This window comes from Schistocerca piceifrons, chromosome X, assembly GCF_021461385.2.
Source record: "Schistocerca piceifrons isolate TAMUIC-IGC-003096 chromosome X, iqSchPice1.1, whole genome shotgun sequence".
Lineage (NCBI taxonomy): Eukaryota > Metazoa > Arthropoda > Insecta > Orthoptera > Acrididae > Schistocerca > Schistocerca piceifrons.
The window spans coordinates 248,955,925-248,982,656 of NC_060149.1; the positions used below are offsets into that span (position 1 = coordinate 248,955,925).

Below are 26,732 nucleotides of genomic sequence, written 5' to 3' on the forward strand. Positions count from 1 at the left end.
GAGTGTGCCACAAGGAAACTTTCAGCTTGGATTTGAATTCTTGGAATTTATCACTGAAATTTTTTCAGTTCTGCTTCAATCCTATGAAAGATGAAACTTACTGAGTAGTACACATGTTCCTCAACAATTCATAAGGAAGTGTTATCCAACTGCATATCGTTTCTTGCGTCTATTGTTCACTGAATGTATGTTGTTGTTTCTCCTGAACGAGTCAGTATAGTCAACAACAAACCCCACGATTCAGTACATGTACAGGGACGGCAGAGTTAGAATTCCGAGACCCTTGAACAACGGCCTACACGAAATTCGCTAACCGACACCGCAGATCAGTTCGTTTATGGACTAAGTATAATCTTGGTGAGTGCATAGAGTAGCCGCAGCAAAATATAACAGCATACGAGACAATAGATTGAAAGCAAGCAAAGTAAACAAGCCTTCGTGTTACAGTGTCAGAGACAGTGGAGCTCATTCTTATAGTGAAAATAGCATCGTCAGTTTCTGCACAGCATCTTGAACGTGATACTTCCAAGACGGCCGTCAATCTTCCCTCATTCCTAAGCACTTGAAATGGTCCACTTCACTGACTGGGACCTGGAACTTCGGATAGCAAAATTACGCTTTTGCAAGAGCTCCATGTCAGAAGCTGTACGTGTTGAGTTTTGTTGCAGTTAAGCGTCAATATGTTCTCTGGAAACCACGTTCTCATTTTACTGAATACCTTGGTAGGCACATCATTTATATTCCGTTCCATGGGTTTCACAGTAACACTTTGTCATCTAGAAAGAGAAATTTTTTTTCTCTTCTGTCATGTTTAATGGTAGATCATTGGTGTACAGGGTTATTCAAAAAGATGGACCCAATTTAATTGGTTTGTGTTTCATGAAGTATAAATTCCACGTGAACAGTCTATATACCAATGAAAAGAGGAAGTTTCAGAGCATTTTTCATTGCGGATTGGATTGGATTGTTTGGGGGAAGAGACCAAACAGCGAGGTCATCGGTCTCATCGGATTAGGGAAGGAGTGGGAAGGAAGTCGGCCGTGCCCTTTCAAAGGAACCATCCCGGCAGTTGCCTGGAGCGATTTAGGGAAATCACGGAAAACCTAAATCAGGTTGGCCGGACGCGGGATTGAACCGTCGTCCTCCCGATTGCGAGTCCAGTGTGCTAACCACTGCGCCACCTCGCTCGGTTTTTCATTGTGTTTCCCCTTTGCTGCACGGTGAAGATCTAAGCGGTAGCCATGCTCGTCCCGCATGCGACGAATGATGTATTGTGTTAGGGAGTTCACCGCAGAAGTTTAACGGTTCCGCAGGTCGACCAGAGTTGTTAGTACAAGTGGGACGTAAACAGCCTCCTTAGCACAATCCCACAAGAAAAAGTCGCACAACGGGAGAGAAGGACATCTCGGTGGCCAGAGGTGTAGAGCCAGGTCTTCGTTTCCCAAGCGACCTATCAATCGCCGAGAAAGGTATTGATTTAAAAATCCTGTTCCTAGTTGGTGGTTCATGCAGAATCTGAGACAAAGTGCCCGCTGCACTGTAACTGCCGCATCACACTTCTTGCAAACTCAAGAACGCAGAAAATCTTCTGCTGTATCATAGCCACCTTACAACTGCCTATTGTCGCGAGTACCTTAGCGACCGTTTACGCAACTATCACCGGCCGAGTGGCCATTTTCACGACTAGTGGTTGACAAAACAAAACTTTGGACCTTCCTCTTTTGTTCATGTCCGATTTATACACTGGCGGAAAAAAATTGCAACACCAAGAGGGAGTTGTGCAATATAACGACAGTGGTAGGCATGTTTCTACATCTGGAAGATGATGTCTATTGAAATTTCGCACCAGTCGCATAAGAGTGGCGCTAGCAGCGCCAGTATGAGGATGCAAATCAGGTTCGCTTTACATATACGCTGTAACTGTCGTGAGCGTTAGTTATCTTTGAGATCGGACGTCGTGAATTGATATTCAGGCGGCAAAGACACCATTATCAACAGCGCACTGGGTCTGAACCAGTTAGTGTGATAAGGCTATGAGAAGCTGGATGTTCCTTCATCAATATTGCAGAAAGACTTGGCAGTAATGTATCCACTTTACACGATTGCTGGCATTGCTGCAGGCGAGAACGCACAGTCGCAAGAAGACCAGGCTCCGGACAGCCAAGTGCCACTACCGAGAAGGAAGACCATGGTGTTCAGTGCATAGCTCCGGCGCACCGTACTGCATCTACAACAGCAATCTGAGCAGCAGTTGGCACCACAGTGACACAACGAACTGTTACAAATCGGCTACTTCGAGGACAACTCCGAGCCAGGGGCCCTGTTGCGTGCTTTCCACTGACCCCGAACCACCACCATTTGCGATTTCAGTCATGTCAAGCGAGAGCCCATTGGAGGGCAGGGTAGAGGTCTGTTGTGTTTTGTGATGAAAGCTGGTTCTGCCTCGGTGCTAGTGATGGCCGTGTGTTGGTCAGAAGGAGCTCATTTGAAGATCTGCTCCCAACCTGTCTGCGTGCTAGACTCACTAGACCTACACGTGGAACTACGGTCAGGGGTGCGATTTCGTAAGACAGCAGGAGCCCTCTCGTGGTTATCCCACACAACATGACTGAAAGTTTGTACGTCAGTCTGGTGATTCGACGTGTTGTGCTGTCATTCGTGAACAGCACTCGAGGGGGTGTTTTCCAAAAGGATAACGCTCGTCCACATACCGCTGTTGTAACCCAACATGCTCTACAGGATGTCAATATATGTTGCCTTGGCCTGCTCGATCACCAGATCTCTCTTCAGTTGAGTACACATGGGACATCGTCGGTCGACAACTTCAGCGTCACTCACGAACAGCGTTAACCATTCCTGTATTGACCGACGGAATGTAACAGGCATGGAATTCCATCCCACAAACTGACATACATCACCAATACAATGCAATGCATGCAGGTTTGCATGCAACCATCACTTCACATTACCCCATCTAATTCAAACCACTTCCTTGTTTGTTGACATGGAAGATAACCTACTGCTTCCTTCTTTCCAAGTATTAAGTGACCCATTGTTGGCCTTCTCTCCTAATCCCATAATGCTCCAACTTAAGCGATGGTGTAACGAAAATGTAAACATTTATTTAAAAAACATTACAACCATATTTATTAATGTACAAATCTAAAATTTTGCATTCCTAAAGCAAAAGAGCTGTGTTTTAATGGAAAAATATAGTAAAATATGCAGGGTTAATAATTTGCCAGAAATTTGAATTTTTAATTTGTTTTATTGTCTTTTTTATAAAAAGCCATAATTCAAATTCTAATGATGCAATTAATCTGAAAATTTTATTGTAGTGTCCTGAAAAGGTTATAAGACCACTGACCTACAGTTATTAATTTATGGTACAAACTGTATCATTAACAGAGTTTTTAATTTTTCACATCCAAAATTAACTTTTTCTTCTACATACAATCACCTAAAAGTCAGAATGCAATTGCAAGATCTCGTATTTTGTAGTTCCATTGTGTTGAGTGGTACTTAAGATAGGTAAATAAATTAGTGAAATCAATATGAAGTGAAGTAGAAATTAGAAAATAAATGAAAAATTTTGTTTAGTTTAGAAGAGTTACACACTGGCAAACAGCGGGCAGAGCAGAAGAGGCAATGACCGTGAAGTCAGCACGTTCAGGAGAAGCCATCGCCCTCCCCACATAGCGGACGCTGTCGATTCAGCCGTAAGGGCAACGCCCGACTGGCTCACGTGTTTCTCAGTTGTCACATGTGATCAAAGGCCCTCGCCTACATTCCAAGAGCCAATGACCGACGTTAAGAAGATTCTTTGAGAAGCTTTTCAACGTGGCAGAAGAGGCAATGATCGTGAAGTCGTTCACCGCCAGTGAACAGAAGTAAATAAATACGCGAGACACAGTGGATCCGACAGAGTAGTTTTCAGTTCAGTTTCGGTCCTAAAGACCGTCATGCAGGAAGAGACTACATTGTACACAGAAGCACCAAGTCCGCCACTGTAACGGAATAGCAAGCAGCAGCCTCGCCGCCAGAAGACAGAAGTTAGAAGGTATTTGAAGACTGATTTTTATGTACCCGGGTGACTCGTGAGGATGGGAAGGAGACGGCCTCACATCAGCAGTCACCTGTGAGCTGGTGATGAAGATCTGTCAGCCGAAGACTGACAAGCTGGAGTCCGTTTATTCGAGTCCGAGACACTGGCCTTCCACCGCTGCGCCACTCCGCTGGCCGACGCACCACACACGCGGCCACATAGAGAAGAGAAAAACTGGGACCCCACATCCAAGATATCACCATACGATTCACAACTTCGTTCTCAATAATTAAACAGACCACCTCACGATGTGTGTCTCCAGTCAACTGGGTGAAACAGCGATACGAGATACAAACCACCATGTGTAACCAGACACCGCTGCTCACACAAGCAGAAGGCTTCGCAAATGACACATCTGCTGCTGTCCCAGCCAGAACATTCCAGTAAGGAAACCATTGTGCAAAACATTCAATAAAAGTTATCTTATGTAAAAATGTTGTTTCATTCTACCTCATACCTGAGCCAACGAAGAACCCACCCTGCCCACATGTTGTTAAGGGAGAAAAACTAATTTATTTATTGTTTTTCACCCTGACATAATCCGTTAGAATCAAATGCGCTTTGCAGTAATGCTCATCCTGACAACTGACTAGCATCAAAAGAGAAAACCCAGTTACATCCCTCTCTTAACAACATGTGGGCAGGGTGGGTTCTTCCTTGGCTCAGGTATGAGGTAGAATGAAACAGCATTTTTACATGATATAACTTTTATTGAAAGTTTTGTACAATGGTTTCCTTAGTGGATTGTAGTGGGTGGGGGAGCGGCAGATGTGTCGTTTGCGAAGCCTTCTGCTTGCGTGAGCGGCGGCATCTGATTACGCGTGGCGGTGTGTATCTCGTGTCGCTGTTTCGCCCAGTTGACTGGAGACGCGCGTCGTGAGGTGGCCCGTTTAATTATTGAGAACGAAGTCGTGAATCGGATGGTGATACCTCGGATGTGGCGTCCCAGTGTTTCTCTTCTCTATGCGGCTGCGTGTGTTGTGCGTTGGCCAGCTGAGCGGCGCAGCGGGGGAAGGCCAGTGTCCCAGACTCGAATAAACGGACTCCAGCTTGCCAGTCTTTGGCTGACAGATCTTCATCACCAGCTCACAGATGACTGCTGATGTGAGGCCGTCTCCTTCCCGTCCTCACGAGTCACTCGGGTATGTAAAAATCAGTCTTCAAATACGTTCTAACTTCTGTCTTCTGGCGGCGAGGCTGCTGCTTGCTATTCCATTACAGCGGCGGACTTGGTGCTTCTGTGCACAATGTAGTCTCTTCCTACATGACGGTCTTCAGCACCGAAACTGAACTGAAAACTACTCTGTCGGGCCCACTGCGTCTCGCGTATTTATTTACTTCAGTTCACTGGAGGTGAACGACTTCACAGACATTGCCTCTTCTGCCACGTTGAAAAGCTTCTCAAAGAATCTTCTTAACGTCGGTCATTGGCTCTTGGAATGTAGGCGAGGGCCTTTGATCACATGTGACAATTGAGAAACACATGAGCCAGTCGGGCGATGCCCTGACGGCTGAATCGACAGCGTCCGCTTATGTGGGGAGGGCGATGGCTTCTCCTGAACGTGCTGACTTCACGGTCATTGCCTCTTCTGCTCTGCCCGCTGTTTGCCAGTGTGTAACTCTTCTAAACTAAACTAAATTTTTCATTTATTTTCTAATTTCTACTTCACTTCACATTGATTTCACTAATTTATTTACCTATCTTAAGTACCAGTCAACAATTGAGACAGCAACACGTTATGAACAGTTCCTGAAAATTTCATAGCATTAGCTCATATACTGATTGAGAAATGGCTTCTAATAACGTACAAAATGTAAAACAGAGAAAATGAGGTTCAAAGATTTTGTTCTCATACTTCTACATGTAGTACCTAAATTTTAAAATCCTCCATACTGATACTCCTCATCCTCCAGGTTTCTTTCTCTTCTCTCCTCTTCGAATCTGCCTGGCATGTATTTGCAAGTAAGACACTGAACTGTTACCTTTTTTATCCCTGCTCTCGTCGATGGTGTAAAATGCTTTTGTTGTAAACCCACCAGGATCAGTACCAATTCTCTTCGGCACTTCAATTCTGCCATTATTTCCGTTATTGTAAAATAAAACTGGATCATAGACACCTATTTTGAGTACCTCAAGTCCACAGCATGTCATTTTGAGCATCTAATCCAAATTAAATTATTGAGGCTTTCATTTGCATTTTGTGTCTTTCCGTGAACACTTCCTCAATAAATCAGTGTTTGCAAGGAACCTGAATGTGGGCTTAATTGCATTCATAACAGGTTCTGGCAATGAGTGTTTATGTGAATACGTCTCATTTCTGTATTCGAACTTACACCAATCGTCTTTCGGACACAGATTGTGCATTGGTGTTTGCTCAGTGGATAGTTTGTGGAAAAAATTGCCCACATAGCACGCCTCATTGCCTCTAAATTTTGTGTGTTTTTCCTGATAGCTCTCCCATAAAATAACTGAAGAGAATCGATTTCTTTCAGAGTGAGCTTGTCTTTTCTACGTTCCACCTACTAACGTGTATTACTATTGTCAAAACGTAAATAAACCCAATGCAAGAAAGTTTTCAGGCAAAGACATAGATGTCAGCCAGAGATATAGATGTCAGCCAAAGATATCGAAAGAAAATAGCCTTCGCACTGATAAAATTTCGCTGAAGAAAGCAGTTTCTCAAATGTCGCAAAAGGTGGGAGAGGCCGCCAGTGCAGAGTTAATCAGTTCAACAATTTAAAAGCGTTTCTGAATCTGCTATCACGATAAAATTCACACACAACATAGATTAAACTGTGTAGATCAAGAAAATATTTTGGAAAAATCGATTTTTTGGACCAAATTCTGTTACATCCTCTCTTAAGCGAATGTATTGCATAGTCCACATAATTAAACGGTTCTGTTAAATCAAAGAAGATACCTTTTCTCCTCAGACTGACGTTTAGCCCTGAAGATGTCTCACAAGCAAAAGATAAATTGCATTTTCTTCGGATACTTCCTTGAATTGTATGCTCTTTGGAGCATTCTCATTCTTTCCAAGCGGTAGCGGTCTGCAAAATTTTCAGATGATGCCTCCTGACCTACCAGAGTAATGGTTTCATACTTTCTGCAGGCAAGGAGATGGTGGACTACATAGCGGACTACCTGGAGCACATCCGCGAGCGGCGCGTCTACCCGGCCGTGCAGCCCGGTTACCTGCGGGAGTTGGTTCCGGAGCACGCGCCGCAGGAGCCCCAGCCTTGGGAGGACATCATGGCCGACGTGGAGCGCGTCGTCATGCCGGGGGTCAGTTCCTCTCTCTCTCTAACTCTCTTTTCCTTTTCTACCTACGGCAACAGCGAGGCGAAAAGTTAGCGGCCTGGCACACACATGGTGTTAACATTTTGGTTTCATTACGTTGGTACATGTTGAACAATCACTCAAGTCAAATACGAGGATGAGTCAAATGAAAACCTTAAATATATATTTTTTTAAATACACTCCTGGAAATTGAAATAAGAACACCGTGAATTCATTGTCCCAGGAAGGGGAAACTTTATTGACACATTCCTGGGGTCAGATACATCACATGATCACACTGACAGAACCACAGGCACATAGACACAGGCAACAGAGCATGCACAATGTCGGCACTAGTACAGTGTATATCCACCTTTCGCAGCAATGCAGGCTGCTATTCTCCCATGGAGACGATCGTAGAGATGCTGAATGTAGTCCTGTGGAACGGCTTGCCATGCCATTTCCACCTGGCGCCTCAGTTGGACCAGCGTTCGTGCTGGACGTGCAGACCGCGTGAGACGACGCTTCATCCAGTCCCAAACATGCTCAATGGGGGACAGATCCGGAGATCTTGCTGGCCAGGGTAGTTGACTTACACCTTCTAGAGCACGTTGGGTGGCACGGGATACATGCGGACGTGCATTGTCCTGTTGGAACAGCAAGTTCCCTTGCCGGTCTAGGAATGGTAGAACGATGGGTTCGATGACGGTTTGGATGTACCGTGCACTATTCAGTGTCCCCTCGACGATCACCAGTGGTGTACGGCCAGTGTAGGAGAACGCTCCCCACACCATGATGCCGGGTGTTGGCCCTGTGTGCCTCGGTCGTATGCAGTCCTGATTGTGGCGCTCACCTGCACGGCGCCAAACACGCATACGACCATCATTGGCACCAAGGCAGAAGCGACTCTCATCGCTGAAGACGACACGTCTCCATTCGTCCCTCCATTCACGCCTGTCGCGACACCACTGGAGGCGGGCTGCACGATGTTGGGGCGTGAGCGGAAGACGGCCTAACGGTGTGCGGGACCGCAGCCCAGCTTCATGGAGACGGTTGCGAATGGTCCTCGCCGATACCCCAGGAGCAACAGTGTCCCTAATTTGCTGGGAAGTGGCGGTGCGGTCCCCTACGGCACTGCGTAGGATCCTACGGTCTTGGCGTGCATCCGTGCGTCGCTGCGGTCCGGTCGCAGGTCGACGGGCACGTGCACCTTCCGCCGACCACTGGCGACAACATCGATGTACTGTGGAGACCTCACGCCCCACGTGTTGAGCAATTCGGCGGTACGTCCACCCGGCCTCCCGCATGCCCACTATACGCCCTCGCTCAAAGTCCGTCAACTGCACATACGGTTCACGTCCACGCTGTCGCGGCATGCTACCAGTGTTAAAGACTGCGATGGAGCTCCGTATGCCACGGCAAACTGGCTGACACTGACGGCGGCGGTGCACAAATGCTGCGCAGCTAGCGCCATTCGACGGCCAACACCGCGGTTCCTGGTGTGTCCGCTGTGCCGTGCGTGTGATCATTGCTTGTACAGCCCTCTCGCAGTGTCCGGAGCAAGTATTGTGGGTCTGACACACCGGTGTCAATGTGTTCTTTTTTCCATTTCCAGGAGTGTATTATTTATTGTGTAGAAGTGGTACAAAGCTGTATCACTTTTCAACGTAATCTCCCCAACCCTCAATGTAAGTCCTCCAGCGCTTACAAAGTGCATACATTTCTTTAGAAAAAAATTCTTTTGGTAGTCCGCGCAACCACTCATTCATCGCGGGGGGTACCTCTTCATCATAACGGAACTTCTTTCCTCCCATTGCGTCTTTGAGTGGTCCAAACATATGGAAATCACTTGGGGCAAGGTCTGGTGAGTATGGTGGATGAGGAAGACACTCAAAATGCAGGTCTGTGGTTGTTGCAACTGTTGTACGGGCAGTGTGGGGCCTTGCATTGTCATGTTGCAAAAGGACACCTGCTGACAGCAATCCACGTCGCTTTCATTTGATTGCAGGCCGCAGACGATTTTTTAGGAGATCTGTGTGTGATGCACTATTGACAGTGGTCCCTCTAGGCATGTAATGCTCCAAAATGACGTCTGTTTCGTCCCAAAAGAGAGTCAGCATAACCTTCCCTGCTGATGGTTCTGTTCGGAACTTTTTTGGTTTTGGTGATGAGGAATGGCGCCATTCTTTGCTCGCTCTCTTCGTTTCCGGTTGGTGGAAGTGAACCCAGGTTTCGTCCCCAGTAACGATTCTTGCCATCACCTTCTCGTTTAAAGCGCCAAAGAAGTTCTTCACAAGCACCAACACGTCGTTCTCTCATTTAAGGAGTCAGCTGCCGTGGCTGGAGCACATCATGCACAATGTGGTGTGCTGGCCCATGACCAATCTGTAAACATGCTGCAATGTCATTGGGTGTGACTCGGCGGCTTTCTTTCACTATGGCTTCAACTGCTGCAATGTTCTGTGGAGTCACAACTCGTTGTGCCTGACCTTGGACGAGGAGCATCTTCCACTGAAGTTACACCATTTGCGAACTTCCTACTCCATTCGTAGACTTGCTGCAGCGACAAACATGCATCACTGTACTGAACCTTCATTCGTCTATGAATTTCAATAGGTTTCCCATCTTCACTACGGAAAAACCGAATAACAGAACGCTGTTCTTCCCTGGTGCAAGTCACAAGTGGGGCGGCCATCTTTATACTGATACTGCGACGGTATGTGTTCATCTGCACTATGCTGCCACCTACAGACTACTCTGCACGCTGTTTGCAGCACGCTTACCAACTTACAGGATAACGGCGCGAAATTTCGATTTGTTATTACAAATTTAAGGTTTTCATTTGACTCACCCTCGTATGATTTTGATCAACGGAATAATTTCTTTACACGGCTTATTAAAGTATTCGTGTTGTGTGCCTTTCGTTCAAATTGAAAAATCGAATAGCGATCCATAAAATTAATTTATTTTTGATGGTTTATTACCAACGGCTATCAGTACAGACTTTGGTATCTACAAGGAGTGCACTCATTTATTTTAAGCGGCGAAGACATGGGTGGTAAAATCCAGTGAGGCTGTAGTTCTTTCGAAACTAAACCACGATAAAGACTTTTTAATACTGTAACTACTTGAAACGCTCCTTTCGTACGTCCTCGTAGCTTCCGTGACGTTGCTCTCAGTAGCCACACACTCTTTGCGATGCACGGCTAGCGTGACGAACTACGCGACACACAGTGTAACAAAAAGTTATTACCAATCTTTCAGGAAGAAAACATGCTATGTGTATATGGATGTGGAAACGCGTTATTTCCATCTCAGAGTTCGTTTTATACTACTCTTCAGCGCATTAATCATGGGAAATGTATAGGAAAAGAAAGTATCAGTACAGTGTGAATCTCTTTCCTAAATGAACTGTTCAAAATACCCTCCGTTAGCAAGGATACATGCATTAACCAGTCGTCGTATTGAATTCCCTGATGTGCTGATGTATCTCTGGAGAATTACGTATTATTTCACGGCCTTCCACAATACGATCACCAAGACTGTACGTCTTGTACCGGTGTTCCATACGCAAGAGCTGTCAAAAGCCCTCGCAAATAAAAGTGTAATGGGTTTAGCTCCAGAGGGCGTGGAGGTCAAGGAACTGGTCCACCTCTACCATCTATCTCTCACAGAATTTGTATTTTAGAAGCCTACCAACATTGGCATTGAAATGAAGAGGAGCTCCATCGTGCATAAAGTAAATGTTTTGTTGCACCCGTAAAGGTACATATCCTAGCAGAACAGGTAGAATATTCTCTAAGAAAGAGTGGTAAGTTTCTCCGATGAGCCTGAGCTATGAACGTGAGGCGCCAACAAACATTTACCAACAATGCCGGCTCAGACGTTGACAGAACATCTTTGTTGACGACATAATTAGACAATTTCGTAAGGATTCTCGGCAACCCATAATGAGGAATAGGAGTGGACCCAAAACGGAACCTTGTAGGATTAATTTCGTGATTTTTTTCCCCTTGTCACTAAAATTTTTCTCCGTGCAACATTGTTTGAGTTATTCAGTACAACTCTTTGCATTCTCTTTCTTAAGAATGATTCAAACCAGTTGTGTTTCCAGTGATTAATGTGGTTATGAAAAGAAATAGAAAATGAGCTCTAATATGGAAATAAAGCATCTCCGTACCCATGTCCATATAACACATTTTATTCCTCCATGCTTGGGAATGTCTCCTGAATGTTTGACCATACGTTTTTGTTACACTCTGTACAGTTCCACAGATTTACTCGAAAGCCTTTATTGGCACACTTGGCAGGCTGTTACTAATTCTCTGCTCTGCTACACTTACAAAATCAGTCTAAATAAGAGTCGCTAGCCCCTATTTGACGCGCGATACACGGTTAAATTTCTCACAGCCTCTAAACCCTGTAACTAAGTAAATACTTTAACGAAGCCTCCGAAATCCGGCCGCTTGACTGGCAAATGCCTACCTCCAACAGTTTATACACTGCCTCCAACTGGCTCCTAGAAACTCCTACATAACAAACAAAAACATGAATACAGTTTAAAGTCAATAAATAAAAAGTCACTCAAAGACACCCTCTCAAATCTCTTCGGAAATAAACAGAGTTTGTTGGATTCAGTTAGACCTAGCCAAGTCCATTTTGTTCATTGATCGCCATATACAACTATCTACAGGATTCAAAATCAAGTCTAAAGTCTCTGCTTAATCAACATGTGCACGCCCTCTAAATGGCAACACTCCTTTAGGAAAAGTGGAGAGGATTAAACAGGATTCCACACCCGCTCACGGAGACTCATTTCAGGTACTTGTCTATCCGTGTTTGAAAAATAGCTTGCTTGATCACGAAGAATCACGAACTATCTACCTCAGAAAGTAAAACACTTTAAAACACCAACTCCAGCCTAAAGAGCACAAGACATTGTCCCCTACGGTGCCTGAGGACTGCCGGCCGAATCGTGAATATCACGAACTCCAGACCGCACCACGATATTATTTAACATCCAGACCCTCTGGCCGATTACACTGAATAGCCGTATGCTGGTGATTTCATGGGCTATTTCCCCCTCACCCTAATAACACTCCACCGCAAAAGGGTGCTTGCTGCCAGCGCTTTTCAAAAGTTGTTTTCCAACAAGTGCTGGAAACAACTGGCATCCTGGGAAAATCACACAGCCTTGAGACAACATCTTAGGTCAACACCTGAGTACATTTAGGAGTATTTGGGAAAGAACGGTCGTCCAAAAATCTCAAGAAAATCTCCTTTCCCAGATACAGGAAACCGACTCTAGTGTTTACAGTAGCCACAAGACGAGAACACTGTCGTGGCCAGGAAATTTCTTAAATTTTCTATGCCATTAGCCACAGTCAAAACAAAAAACCCAGCAGCAAATGTACATTGTCAAACATAAAACACTTCTTAGAACGTCTCATATTGTCATGTTATACTCTCAAGATGCGGTTATTAAATAAGGCAGCCGCTTTTACCTAACAACGATAGTACTTCCCTGCTACGCATGTGTTACGGCCCCGAAGATGCTACCATGTGTCATAAAACCTATGAAGATTACGTGTCACGTCGTAGTAAATTATAAAAATCAATACTAAAACTATGTTACAACATGTGCGTCCATAAAGAATGGCCAACAGAAAACATAAAGCCTAACGCCACAGATTTCAATAAATTGGTGGCTGCTTCACCGGGAGGGCATCGTTAAAGTGGATTCAGAAATGCGCTTTACGATAGAAACGCGTCATGGTGTTAAATGAGAAAACAGAAGTGTCCATGTTGCATTTTTACATGTCCATCTACATCAGTACTCTGCAAGTCACCTGACGGTGTGTGGCGGAGTGTACTTCTGGTACCACTAACTGATCTACATACACACTCCGCAAGCCACCGTGGCGAAGGGTTCCCCATACGACAACTAGTCATTTCCTTTCCTTTTCAACTCGAAAACAGAACGAGGGAAAAAATTACTGTCTAAACGCCTGCGTACGAACCCTAATTTCTCTTATCTTCTTGGTCCTTATGCGAAATATACGTTGGTGGCAGTAAAATCGTTCTGGAGTTGCTTCAAAATGCCGGTTCTTTAAATGTTCTCAATACTTCTTGAAATCCCTCCAGGGATTCCCATTTGAGTTACCGAGGCATCTACGTAATACTTACCTGTTGTTCGAACTTACCGGTAACAAATATTGCAACCCCCTCTGAATTGCTTCGATGTCCTCGTTCAATCTGACCTGGTACGGATCACAAACACTCGAGCAGTCCTGAAGGACGGGTTGCACTGGCATCCTACATGCGGTCTCTTTTATAGATGAACCACACATTCCTAAAATTCTCGCAACAGACCGAAGTTTACTACAGTCCTCACATACTCGTTCCATTTCCTATCGGTTTGCAACATTACGCCTAGATATTTAATCGAATTTAATCGACGAGACTGTGTCAAGTAGCACACTAGTAATGTTGGATTAGAACACTCGTGAAAAGTGTGTGGGAAGAATGATCGTCGGTAAGCCTCTGTATTAGCTCTAGTTCAAATGGTTCAAATGGCTATGAGCACTATGGGACTTAACTTATGAGGTCATCAGTCCCCTAGAACTTAGAACTACTTAAACCTAACTAACCTAAGGACATCACACACATCCATGCCCGAAGCAGGATTCGAACCTGCGACCGCAGCGGCCGCGCGGTTCCATACTGAAGCGCCTAGAACCGCTCGACCACTCCGGCCGGCTTAGCTCTAGTTCTCGAATTAATGTAATCGTGGTCATTTGACCGGATGTGTGTGTGTGGGTTAAGTAATACGCTGTCCGACTTTTCCGGGAAAGTATTCTCTCTAAATGTCAATACTAAACCTCCCCGTGAAACACTGGGCTCACTTTAGCGACGCGCTCCATGGGAGGTAGCCACCAATTTATTCGAATTAGCGTTTTCTGTTTTACATGACAATTCTGTATGGATGCATAGGTTGCAACATAGGTTGTTATTGGTTTTTAGAATTTACCACGACTTGACACGTGATGTTCACAGATTTCATGATAGTCAGTAATGACATAGAAGTTTTAAGGTGTGTTATACCAAAGGACGATACAAATGTTTTTGTACGGTTGTCAGTACGTACAGTATTACTATTTGTTCCTTGGTTTCCTTGTTTTATAACATTTGATAATGGGATTACGTAGTATCAAAATATGTTGTGCTAGACATCACACATTTGGCAACTAGTGGCGTAACATTTTCAGTTCCGATTCATGAGACTATTGTATGCTTCACGACATATAAACTAGTGACAACGATGAAGAAGTAAAAAACACAGCAAACAGCAATGGACGACTGAATGAAACAGTTAACAAATATGCATATCTGAAGAAAGACTGGTTTATTCTACTTTAAAGAAATTAGAGGAAGTTTAGTGTTCAACCTCCCGTCGACGACGAGGTCATTAGGGACGGAGTACAACTTGAGGGTGAGAAAGGATGGGAAAGGAAATTCACCACGTCCTATTCAAAAGAACCATCTTGTCTTTCGCGTAAAACCAAAATCTAGGCATCCAGGCGGGGATTTGAACCACCGCCAGCACGAATATGACTCCAATGTCTTACCACTGCGCCACTTTGCTAGGTATATAACTTCAATAACTATTTACGAGAACGAGCCCCATTTATTGGTTCCAGATTCGAAAGTAAATTTCTCAAAAACATTTGGACCGATTGTTTATTAACGATGAAACGTGGATTCATCGCTTCACAAAGGAAACGGAATAGCAATCACAGCAGTGCATGGAAGCCCGTGACCATGCTCCATAAAATTCCAAGTTAACGCTATGTGACGGAAACAAGGCGATCAGAGTTTTCTGTTAAGTCAGAACGTTTCTCGTTATTGACTACAGAGTGTACAATAAAGATCGAGCCTTGTGGAACAAACTGATGACAAAAAACGTACAAATACACCTGAAATAAAAATAATAATCTTTCGTCGCGATTGTGCTTTGACTACATCTACAGTTGTACTCTGCAGACCACCGTACGGTGTGTGAGGGAAGGTTCATGGTGCGCCAGATTATTTTTCTTCCCTTCTTACTCGTCAGCCTCCGTAGCTGAGCAGCCTGCAGTGTTGACTGTCAAGTTCAGTTACTGGTACGCTAGGGATTCTTTTCCTGGCAGAAGGACTGAAACGGGGAAAGGTGGGAGGAAAGCCCTCAGCTTCGTGGTGCTCACAGAGGAGCCGCTTGAATGAGAGGCAGAGGCTGCGACGTCTGGAAAGACGACGATGGCTGGAATAGCAGTATCATAACCACATGCCCATCCATATTGCATCTAAATGACGCCATTGGCAGCGAAAGACTTGGCTACTGGTAATCACCGAATAGTTCTCAAGACCTGACGTAGGGTTTCCTATTCCGTTCGCGGATGATACAGTGGAAGAATGACTATCGGAGCCTCTGTGTCACGACAATGGGAAAATTGAGGAATTTGAACTATGAATCTCATTTAACAAATTATGTACGCAATCAAGTGAAAAAACGTTTTAGCTGGAAAATATTTTGAGTCCAATGAATTGATATGGTAGCAGTAGAGTGGTATTTTGCAAATCCTCCACAGTCGGACTTCAGAGGTTGAATCTAATCGCTGCATAAACGTAGGACAATGAGCATAGCTCTAATACGGAGCTATGTCGGAAAAAAATTTTGGATCTGTCCCCTAAAGCACACTATTGCTAGACCATAAATTTCGCGTTGCTCTCGTATGCGGCACGGGATAAAAACTACGTATAGGCAGAACAGTGTCTAGGAGATGAATAACGCCCATTACCGCACCTTCTACCTCTCCGCAGGTGGACCCCAGGGCTCTGTCCTCTCCCTCTCATCTACCTCCTGTACACAGCTGATATGCCCCAAACCCCACCCCCTTTCCAGTCCACCTCCTGCAGTATGCCGATGACACCGCCTTCCTTGCCCTCGCTCCTGCCCTCAACGGTCACAACGCCTTCTCCAGAATCGCCTTGACCTTTTTGCCACATGGTGGCTCCTCAAAATCAATCCTTCCAAGACCCAGGCAATCATCATAGGCTTTACTATTCGCTCCTTCGAGCTCTTTGATGTTTCCCTTACCATCTGCACCCGTCCTGTCCCCCTCTTCCCCACACTCACCTGCCTTGGACTCACCATTGACTGTCGCCTCACCTGGATCCCTCATCTCCTCTCTATCCAATCCAACGCCCAACTACCGCCCCCATCTCCTTAAACTCCTCTCTGGCTGTACATAGGGGTTGAAGTCCTCTACCATCCTCCACACCTACAAATCCTTAATCCGTCCCATCCTCTGTTATGCCAGTCTCGCCTGGATATCCGCCCCCCCCCCTCCCCCAAATTCTGTAAGTCCCTTCAGATCCTCGAGTGCCATGCACTCCGCCTCACCTTCTGTATACACCTCCAATCCCCTATGTGGATCTTCTATGACCTGATTCCTTTCCCCCATCTGCTCCTTTTCCTCGAACATAGCCAAGTCCTCTACACATCGCAACGACTTGATTCCCCCCCCCCCACCCATCCCCTAGTTGCTCCTCTCCTCACCAACCCCCACCCACTGCCACACCTTCACCGTTGTGCCCCCCTACCTTCCACCTCTACACCCTTCATCTCCTCTCCCACGGTGGCTTCTGCCATCTCCCCCTCCCAGATGACCAGATGATACCCTCTCTCCCTCCATTTATCCCTCCTATCAATTCTGACCCTCACCTCCCCTCCCTCCCTCTGCCCTTTTCCCAGGCCCCCTCCCCCCTTCCATCATGTTTCCATTCCCCACCTACCATCTCTTGGATTCCTTTCTCTGCCCCAAGACCTTTTGCTTCCTCCTCCTCTGCCTTCCCCACTCCTCGTGTCTGCCCTGCTTCCCCCCCCCCCTTTTCTGTGTCCTCTCCCTCCATCGGCTCCCCCTTTTTTGCTTTTCCTCTCCTCCCCCCTTTTTTCCATCTCATCTGCCCGGGTCCTCCTCCCCCCTTCCCTTCCCCATATACATTTGTACTCTATAGTGCAGTGTTTTCCGTGATTGTTCCCTGTGGTAAGTGTTGTGAACAGAAACCAGACTGTTGCCGTGTTTTTTAATTGTTCCTGACTGTTTACTATGTGTTTTAATCAGCTTCGCCCACCCTATGTTTTTATATCTTCTTCACAACTTTACACCATGTTCGCTTTAAGCAGTCATCGTTTATCACCTATTTTTATTTTTATATCTACTCATTATGTTTTTAACTTTATCTGTAGGCTGCAGAGCGCCGTATTACGCTGCTGCCAGCCCCCTCCCCCCTGGGGGGAAATCGAAATACAATAAAGGAAACAAATGAGGTGACGCTGCTGTTACCCTGAGTGGCAACCCTGGCATGATAGGCTTCCCTCCAGATATGAATGGTGAACGGGCAGCCTAAGCACCCAGGCGAAGTGAGTTCGCCAGCAACTTGGATAGGCCGGCTGCAGAGATCGCTAGCAGCACTAAACTAAACTGCTCCTTAAAACTTAAGGACGAACTAGATAAAGTAACATAACATATTAAGTACTAGGTGGAAATGAATGAAGGTATGGGGGCATGTTACCAGAGGACTCTAGGCCGTGTACAGAGAGATGGACGTCACATAACGTCAGAACAGCGTGACTGTAGTGCCAAATGGGGCTGTCGCTTCAACTCATGGCAGCTGAAGAAACGGGAAAAGTAAAAAGACATTGTGTGTCAATCAGCGAGCAGTTGCGGTGCACTGTTGTTGTTTTCTCCATTACAGCATGGTACGAAGACAACGTCTGGATGACTTCATAAGGAGAAGAATCGTCGGAAAACTCGAAGACGCATAATGTATGATTAGTATAGCCCAGGAGTTTGTTATTGCTCTCAGCACTATTTTACGTGCATGGGGAGCGATCCAAACCACAGGCATTGCTCCCAGAAGAAGAGGAATTGGTCGACCATGGTCAGTTACACAAGCAGATGAGCGCTACATTGTGCTGCAGGCAAGAACAAGGGGTGCATTTGCAACCATATTTACCAAGCCTGCAGTGTACGCAATCTCGCGGTCATCAGTGGCACGGCAACTGCACGGGGGCGCTATCTTTGTCCCATGACCAGTAAGTTTTGATCCGTCGACATCCGCACATCGCCGGCACCTGTTGCGATAGTGATAACAGCGGAGGGATTTGACCAACGAGGAGGGGGCCACATGTTCTTCTAGGATGCGAGAAGTTTCATTCTGAGTAGTGACTCTGGCCGTACGCTGTTACGGTTAGAGATAAGAACACATAATGTATCCAGGAACAATGTCGAACCTGATCGTTTTGGTGATCTAGATGTCATGGTATGGTAAGGCATAATGTTCCATGGGCGTACTGATCTCCATATCTTTGTGCACAGTACACTCACCATTCAACGACTTTGTGACTCCGTACTCCTTCTCCCTTTGGGTCTTTTCAGGAGTGCATTCGGCCTTTATAGACGACAATGCACAACCGTATCAGATAGTGCAAGTGGTAGAGCACTTGCAACAGGAGGACATTCTGCCAATGGACTGGCCTGCCGGATCTCCTACTTAAATCCTATCGAGCACGTGCCGGATAAGTTGGGGAAACGTATTGCAGCACGTCCACGTGCACCAACGACCATCCAGCAGCTTTCAACCGTGGAGGAATGTACCGTTCTGTCACAGTAACTCCTTACTAATCTTGTGCCCAGTATGGGAGCACGTTGCACAAGATGCATTGCTGTCTCTGCGGATGACACTCTCTATCAAGAACCATATCACACCTTTTGTAATGTCGAAGAGGTTATAATAAATAGCGGTGACTTCAGTGTAATTATTGTCTTAGAACAAAAGTGTCATTTCTGTTCGTCTCACGGCGTATGTCCTTCACTTACCTCCTGTACTGTAGTACTTCTTTCTATGTATGGCCCAAGGTTCGTTGAGTCATTTTACTAGGCAATGACACATCATGCGAGAGTTACTTTCGTCCTTAAGTTTTGCACCACAGTGTACATGAACAGTGTCCATGAGGTGACACTGTCGTGACCGCGAGGCGCAACCCTGAAACGATAGACTTCCCTCCAGGCAGAGAGGGTGTAGAGGCCGCCTGCACGTCCAGGCGAAGTTTGTTGCCAGCGACTTATAACGGCCGGCTGCAGAGGTTGCTAGCAGCACGGAACTACATTCCACGACACACATCACGTGAAACAAATAGTTCGGAGCTGTAGTATCACTCTGCACCAGGATATAAGACATGCTCCGCGGTTAATCCGGGAGAGTTCCTCTACATTTGGTCCTGGGACTGTTGCCGTACAGTATCTTCTAGTGTGTGCTCCGAAGTTCCAGTCGCAGTCGTCGCTACAGCTCGAGTCATCGCCGTTCACCCTTTCCCCTTCTTCTCCCAGAGCGGATTTCCCTCCTTTCCCCCCTCCCCCCCCCTGAATCCCTGCACCCCCTCCTCAACTGTGTCCCTCTCACGTCCTTCCCTCCCCAGCTCTCTTCGACGCGCCCCCTCCCGTCTCTTCCTCCCCCTCTCCACCCATCTTCCCTTCTCCCTCATCTCCATGCCCCTGGCAGATCCTGTGTTTTGCTCATCGTCATCAGTGTGCTACGTCAGTGTTGTGTTTAGTGCTGTTCTCCTGTGCGTCGAGTGCTGTGATTTTAATTGTGTGCTGGACCTTTACATAGTGTTACTGTCAGTGATTGTTATGTGCTACGCTGTGTGCCGATACTTTTATGCTCCGGTCATACTCCGCCTTGTCGTCTTTTAATTGTCCCAGTGTGTGGTTTTTTGTGTGCGCTACTTTTTTACGGTTTTTATCGCCATTTTACAGTCACCCCCTTTTTGTCTATTGTCTTCCATAAAATTCCCCTTTTTTATATCTATGTACACCATATTTTCTTCTTTATGTTATTTTTAAATATCTTCTATTGTATGTTCTATGTCTTTCGGCTGAAGAGCAGCGCATTTGCTGCTGCCAGCCCGCCCTGCTGGGGAAATGAAATCCAATAGAGAAAGAAAAAAAAAGTTTAGCCTTCTAGTGTGCCTACGCTGCCTAGAGGCCTGTATTGTGCACCAAGTGGACTTAAAACAAGTTGTCACGTGCTATGAATATTATACCACGGTCTGTTGATGCTGAGTTTAGGTGTGTCCTTGAATGAATGTGTGTTTTGAAAATTGAATTGTAGTCATTTCAACAGTTGCGCTTACAGGTATGCGTGCCTGATATTTGGTTGGGAGTAGTGCCGCTGCTTACACTGACATCAGTGACACGTTGGCAACGGAGTGTGACTACGACAGATACGTTTTGGCAACGAGGATAGAGGGGCAAGTCCAAAATTCTACGTTTCCGGAGGACATACGGTCTGTTCCAATCCGACATGTCGAAACCTACCCTGAAATTTTTCTTACAGGAAGAAAGCAGCGACAGAAATGCACTGCTAAAATTTTAGCTACTAAGACGCACTACAAGTATTTTTTATTTTCAAATTACCAATTTTTTCTGTACGAGAAACCGCTTGTAACAGCAGATTGTACAGCCCTTCCCGCCCAGCACGTGACTCAGCGAATAAGCAGACGAAGCCGGACACGAGAACGTAGCGCCGCGCAACGCGAATTCCAAAGTGCACACACGCAAATTTTAAGCACATATATCATACCAGAAATGTTTCAAATAATTAATTTTTTAAATAATTTGTGTATAACCATTCCTGCAGCACAGATCTTATAATTTTTGAATAATGTCTGTTTTACTAGCAATAAAACAGTTCGTTCATTGTCCCTGCAGTCGTCACAAAAATGGATGACGAAAACAAACATTTCTCTTACAACAGGCACACCTGATAAAAGAAAAATTAAGGCATTCAGGTACATCACTGTAATCATTAGTTTGATTTAGGCAGTATTGGGATGGAGTAAGAAATGACCGTGGGCTTTCTGCATATAGTGTTGCGTAGCAGGCATACTTGATCAGTTTCGTAAAACATGCCGATGCAAACTGACACTGAACAGATGACTGACGTAACAATACTATTGGAAATTATATTCGTCCGACAATTTTCTGAAAAATGCTTACACTATGGAAACATTTCTTTATCGAGAGACTGAATCACACTATTAGTTCCGAGTGGAATCCGAACTATAACAAGTCTCTTCGTCGTCCTCGTAAAGACAGAGGTGTTGTTACGTCCAGTTCAAGAGTCCAACGAAAGCAACGAATTAATTTCTGCAACCGGTAACAAAATCTTTCGGATGTAATATTGAAAATTATTCTCCCCCATTTTCTCCAGATTTTCCTACGACGATTACTAGATTTTTGCAACTAAACAATTCATTTTTTAATATTTGGTCCAAATTTGCTTTGAGGTTGATAAAGACAGACACAAAGCTGCGAAACATTAATCCACTTATCAGGATATAACACTGAAACAATAACAGCGAATACTAAGAATTATAAAATAATATTAATTTTAGAAATACTTCATGTCACAATTAGAAAAAAATTAATGAAAAGTTCAATAAAGCTAAGCTGAAATCAACGAACAGAACAAAATAAACCCAAAAAGTTCGAACATTAGCTCTAGTTTTCTTTTATCAATACGAAACTTTCATTCCGTTTACTTAATGCATGTCATAAATCCACACCATGACACTCGGAACTCTTACCAAAATTCACAACTTAAGAAATCGATATCTGCCTGACAGGGCTGAAATATAGATTCGTTTCGATTAGCAAGTTAAGAGATTTTTGCTAATTATTGACGTCTGTTTGCTTGCTGTTTATGAAGATGGAAGAAGTGAAGTTGCTAGCTACAATGTCTGTTAACAGGAAACCGCCACAAATAGAATGTTTCTCATTACCGCCCAAAGCCCAGTTAGCCTTTTTCCTTATCGGTAATACCACGAAGTCCAATGTAAACATCGTAACAAGCTCGCTCATAATAAGCAAACTTCGCTAGAGTTTATTTTTACTTTCAAAATGAGCATGTTTAAAGAAGAAATCCTCTCCTTATATCGAATCAATGCGCGCTTTCTAAGTGAACCTTTTCCATACATACTTGGAGGGTGGTTATAATTAAACTATTGCTACTTGAGAGTGCCCCCATTAAAAACGAGTGATCACAGGACAATGAAACTTTGTGGAAACATTTGTATGGACATGTGGAAGAGATATAACGAATAAACCATTGAAAGAAATACATTTTAATTTTCGCATGAGAGGGTAACACTTTTTAATTGTGTGCCATGTTTACGTTCCAGATTACAAACGTTGCTCAATATGACGACCATCTGCGTCCACAACAAAATGGATACCATTTCACAATTGTTCGCAGCACTTTTCGAAAGGTGGACCAAGGAATGTTCAGATGTCGTGACACAGCTCGTGCACTGCTTGGAGATGGTTCAAATAACTCTGAGCTCTATGGGGCTTAACTTCTGAGGTCATCAGTCCCCTATAACTTAGAACTACTTAAACCTAACTAACCTAAGGACATCACACACATCCATGCCCGAGGCAGGATTCGAACCTGCGACCGCAGCAGTCGCGCAGTTCCAGACTGTAGCGCTTAGAACTGCTCGGCCACTCCGGCCGGCCGCTTGGAGATCGCATATTGCATCCAGCATTCTTAGTTACTGAAACTGTACTTCTTAAAGAATTTGTGGCGCAGTTGGCCGTCGACATCTCCCAGAAGCAGTTGCCAAATCGCCAGTTCATTCGAGCATCTCAATCATATTTTTCACTCCCGGTGCGGAAAGAGAACCTCTCCGTATTCCTTTAATGCGTCGATAATAGCGAAGAGTTGCAGCACTCTTGCTGTTGTTTTGATAAAACAGCTTTAGAAGTAAAGCCCTCCTAACCCTGCCCAGACGCATGTTGACTGCAACTCTAGTGCACACAGATGCGTCACCGTACGAGTTCCGCCTCCTAACTGCAAGTCATGACACTAACACTACTAACAATGCAATTCCTGCAGCTCACAGTCTGAACATCATTCCTATAAAGCTGGATACCGATACCGTACATAGTTTTCGGTCAACACTGGCTCAAGCAGCGAAAGCTTAATCACAACCACTCTGTATTTGCTACTAATCCAGCATTTCTCTGGCTCGCAACTTGTTTATGCGCAGCATTCCAATACAAAAATTAAGTTTCCTGCTTAATTTCCTTAAATATGTTAATCAATTAGCTTTTTTTGACTGACAAACGTAACGTAATGACCTCAGAATAGTGTATCAATAGCCTTTTTCGTTCCGGTGGAATCCTCTAACGAAATTGCATTCACCAACTTTCTCCTCCGAATGCGAAAATATTTTCTTGACACCGACCTACATGGAGATAAACAATCACCATGATAAGATAATGGAAATAAAGCTCGTACGGAAAGATATAAGTGTTCGTTTTTTCCGCGCGCTATACGAAGTTGGAATAATAGAGAATTGTGAAGGTGGTTCGATGAACCCTCTGCCAGGCACTTAAATGTGATTTGCAGAGTATCCATGTAGATGTAGATTTAGATGTAGATCGTTATCCCTCTTTAATATAGCTCTTTGGTAATCTTTAAGTGCTTGAGAGTTGTAATTGTCTTTGATATACCTACACAGAAATGGGATTCCGAGCAGCGACCATTAGTTATGATACGTTTTAATATAGAATCATAACATATCAAAAACAAGTTTAAATTTCAATTTTCATCTCTAGTTGTTTGACATATTTAAGCAAATTTTTTATTAGAAACGATACATCAAAAAACATGTTACAGAATAACTTATTTCTGTTTATTTGCAAATTTTTCGCTTTTTTCAGTAAATTTTATTTGCCTTTGTTGCTTTTCGTAATGGAATAATCTTCAAAACTGATAAATGCGACTCTGATGCGATCTTCATTGATAGCTAGTAAAGGGTTTCTCTGTTATCCAGCCCTACCAAATAGTGATATTTTCAACCACCACAGGCGCTGTTCAGCTTTTGAAAAAATGGCGTACAATGCAGAATTGCTTGTGCAGACGTAATGAGGTACGCAATTCCTCGATTAAGCTCATCTGATTTCCCGAGTCTCAATGGTGATTAATTATAGCGAGAATGTTTACTGTAACTTCGTATCTTTGGAAGAGAAGCAAGTATGTGAAGGTCATTGCATATAATTTTGGTGTTATAGTCACAATGCAAGATATCCGGGAATGTTGCAACAAAATCATTTACGCCGGAAAAGTTGCACTTCAGTTGCATACATCTTTTTGAAACAAAAAAAAAAGGCCGTACGGTCGATAGTAATCTAAAGCGGTTGTTAAGTAGCTTGTGAAAACTGAACAGCTTCGGAACAAGAGTATCATGTAAATGACAAAGGCTGATATGTTTTAGAAAATAAAGTAAATCAACATCTCATTTTTAGAATCAGAGTTTTCAGTTATATTGCACTTAACTTTCATTCTTGTTCTGCTAGTCGAGCGAGATTTATTCACAGTTTGCACCACCTTTATGCCCGTACGGATATTTTTTATTTTTATTTTCCATATTTTTTTTAATTGCTACCTACCCCGGTCTGTGTCGTTTCATGCGATCCACAGTGTTATATCTGACCTTAAAGAATCACTCGCAGGGTTTCCGTATTCTCTCGCTTGCTATGCCCAAACTATTACTCCTACAGAAGAAATGAACAGGACATTTTTGTAGGAAATTTAACGTAGTTAAACTTTGTACTTGCGTACCTTTTAGCAAGAGGACGTAGTTTTAGAGTTATCCATGCAAAACGTGCAAAACTGACATTCGAACACACCCCCAACTCCCACACTCAGTCTATATTGGTCAGGATTTCTAGTATGTTGTTCGTGGCACTCCCTCCTACCACTGTCAAAAAATTTGCGACTGTTTGAATTACTTCCGACATTAGACATTTTTTCGTCTTCATTGATTGGCCTGATTATGACATCGGCTTAGTCAAGTCCTTACAAATTGTAAAACTGACGTTTGTGTGAATTTCAACAGCATAAAATAAATAATTACAAAAGTCGTTTTCTTTCAAAATGGTTCAAATGGCTCTGAGCACTATGGGACTTGACATCTGAAGTCATCAGTCCCCTAGAACATAGAACTACTTAAACCTAACGAACCTAAGGACATCATACACATCCATGCCCGAGGTAGGATTCTAACCTGCGACCGTAGCGGTCGCGCGGTTCCAAACTGAAGCGCCTAGAACCGCTCGGCCACCCCGGCCGGCAGTCGTTTTGTTTCATCACCCTCTCGGGCACGTTCAAAGTAATAATGTTAACGAAGAGCCGACTATGCTGGTGGCGTAGTAGCCCAATCAATCGCGGCAAAAAAATTCGAATACCGGAAATAGTCCCTGTAGTCGGAAATTTTTGTACAGTGATAGGAAGAAGTGCTACGAACAGCATACTAGAAATCCTGACTGGTGACGGATGAGTGAGATGCGTTTCACGGTCACTTTCGTTAGTTTTCCTTGAATAACTCGAAAAGGGTGGCCTCTACCGGAAACGTATCTCAGTACAAAATTTAATTAAATTTCCTGCAAAAAGATCCTGTCCATTTTTTTTCTTTTTTGGAGTAATAGTTTGTGTGTAGCGAGCGAGAGAATATGAATATCTCGCGCGTGGGTTTTCAGGGCCAGAAATAACTTTGCGGGTAGGGGCAGCTGAATCAACGTGCGTAACAGGTCGTGTTTTAACATTTTTAGAAGTTATTATATGTTTTGATTGATTTCAATGTTATGTTTCAGCATAAAAATAATAACAATAATATTTAAAATTATGATGATGATAGTAAAATGTATGAAAACAATAATGATAATGATAATAATAATGATAGTATTGGTAATAGTAATAAGTAAGTAGTAATTAATAAAAAAGGAAATTATATATATGAGGGGTGTTTAATAAGAAATGCAACGCTTTTTTTCTGAAAGCAAGTTGGCTTTATTCACAATACCAATAACAATGTTATTCTTCACTCTATTGGCTACAAAATCCAATTTTTCAACTAATCTCCATTCAGTGCGACGGCCTTAAGCCATCTTACTTTCATGATCGTAGTATGTATCAGTACCAATATTAGTACATTTAGAAAGGGTGATTCATGAAAAACGTTTACAAATTGACATGGCACATCGGGAATACAACAAGGATCAATTACTTAGGAACCGGAGTCGCAAACGCCACGAGAGAGCGCTACAGTCACGAGACTGCGTTCTCACTCGAAGGCGTGATGAATGTTCACAACATGCGTACGTGGGCGGATGTGAAACCACATGCTACACGTACGCATGCCTCGCAACGCAAATTCACCCTTAACGTGTGAGTTGG

At 44.2% G+C, this 26,732-nt stretch overlaps 1 protein-coding gene across 1 annotated transcript in view; it reads left to right on the forward strand.

Annotated features, from left to right (window-relative positions):
- LOC124721999 (histidine decarboxylase) overlaps positions 1–26,732 on the forward strand; it is a 394,491-nt gene that overhangs the window by 189,453 nt on the left and 178,306 nt on the right. The window contains exon 3 of the mRNA XM_047247175.1: positions 7,219–7,391. Coding sequence (XP_047103131.1) covers positions 7,219–7,391 — 173 coding nt within the window. The remainder of the gene's footprint in view (positions 1–7,218; positions 7,392–26,732) is intronic.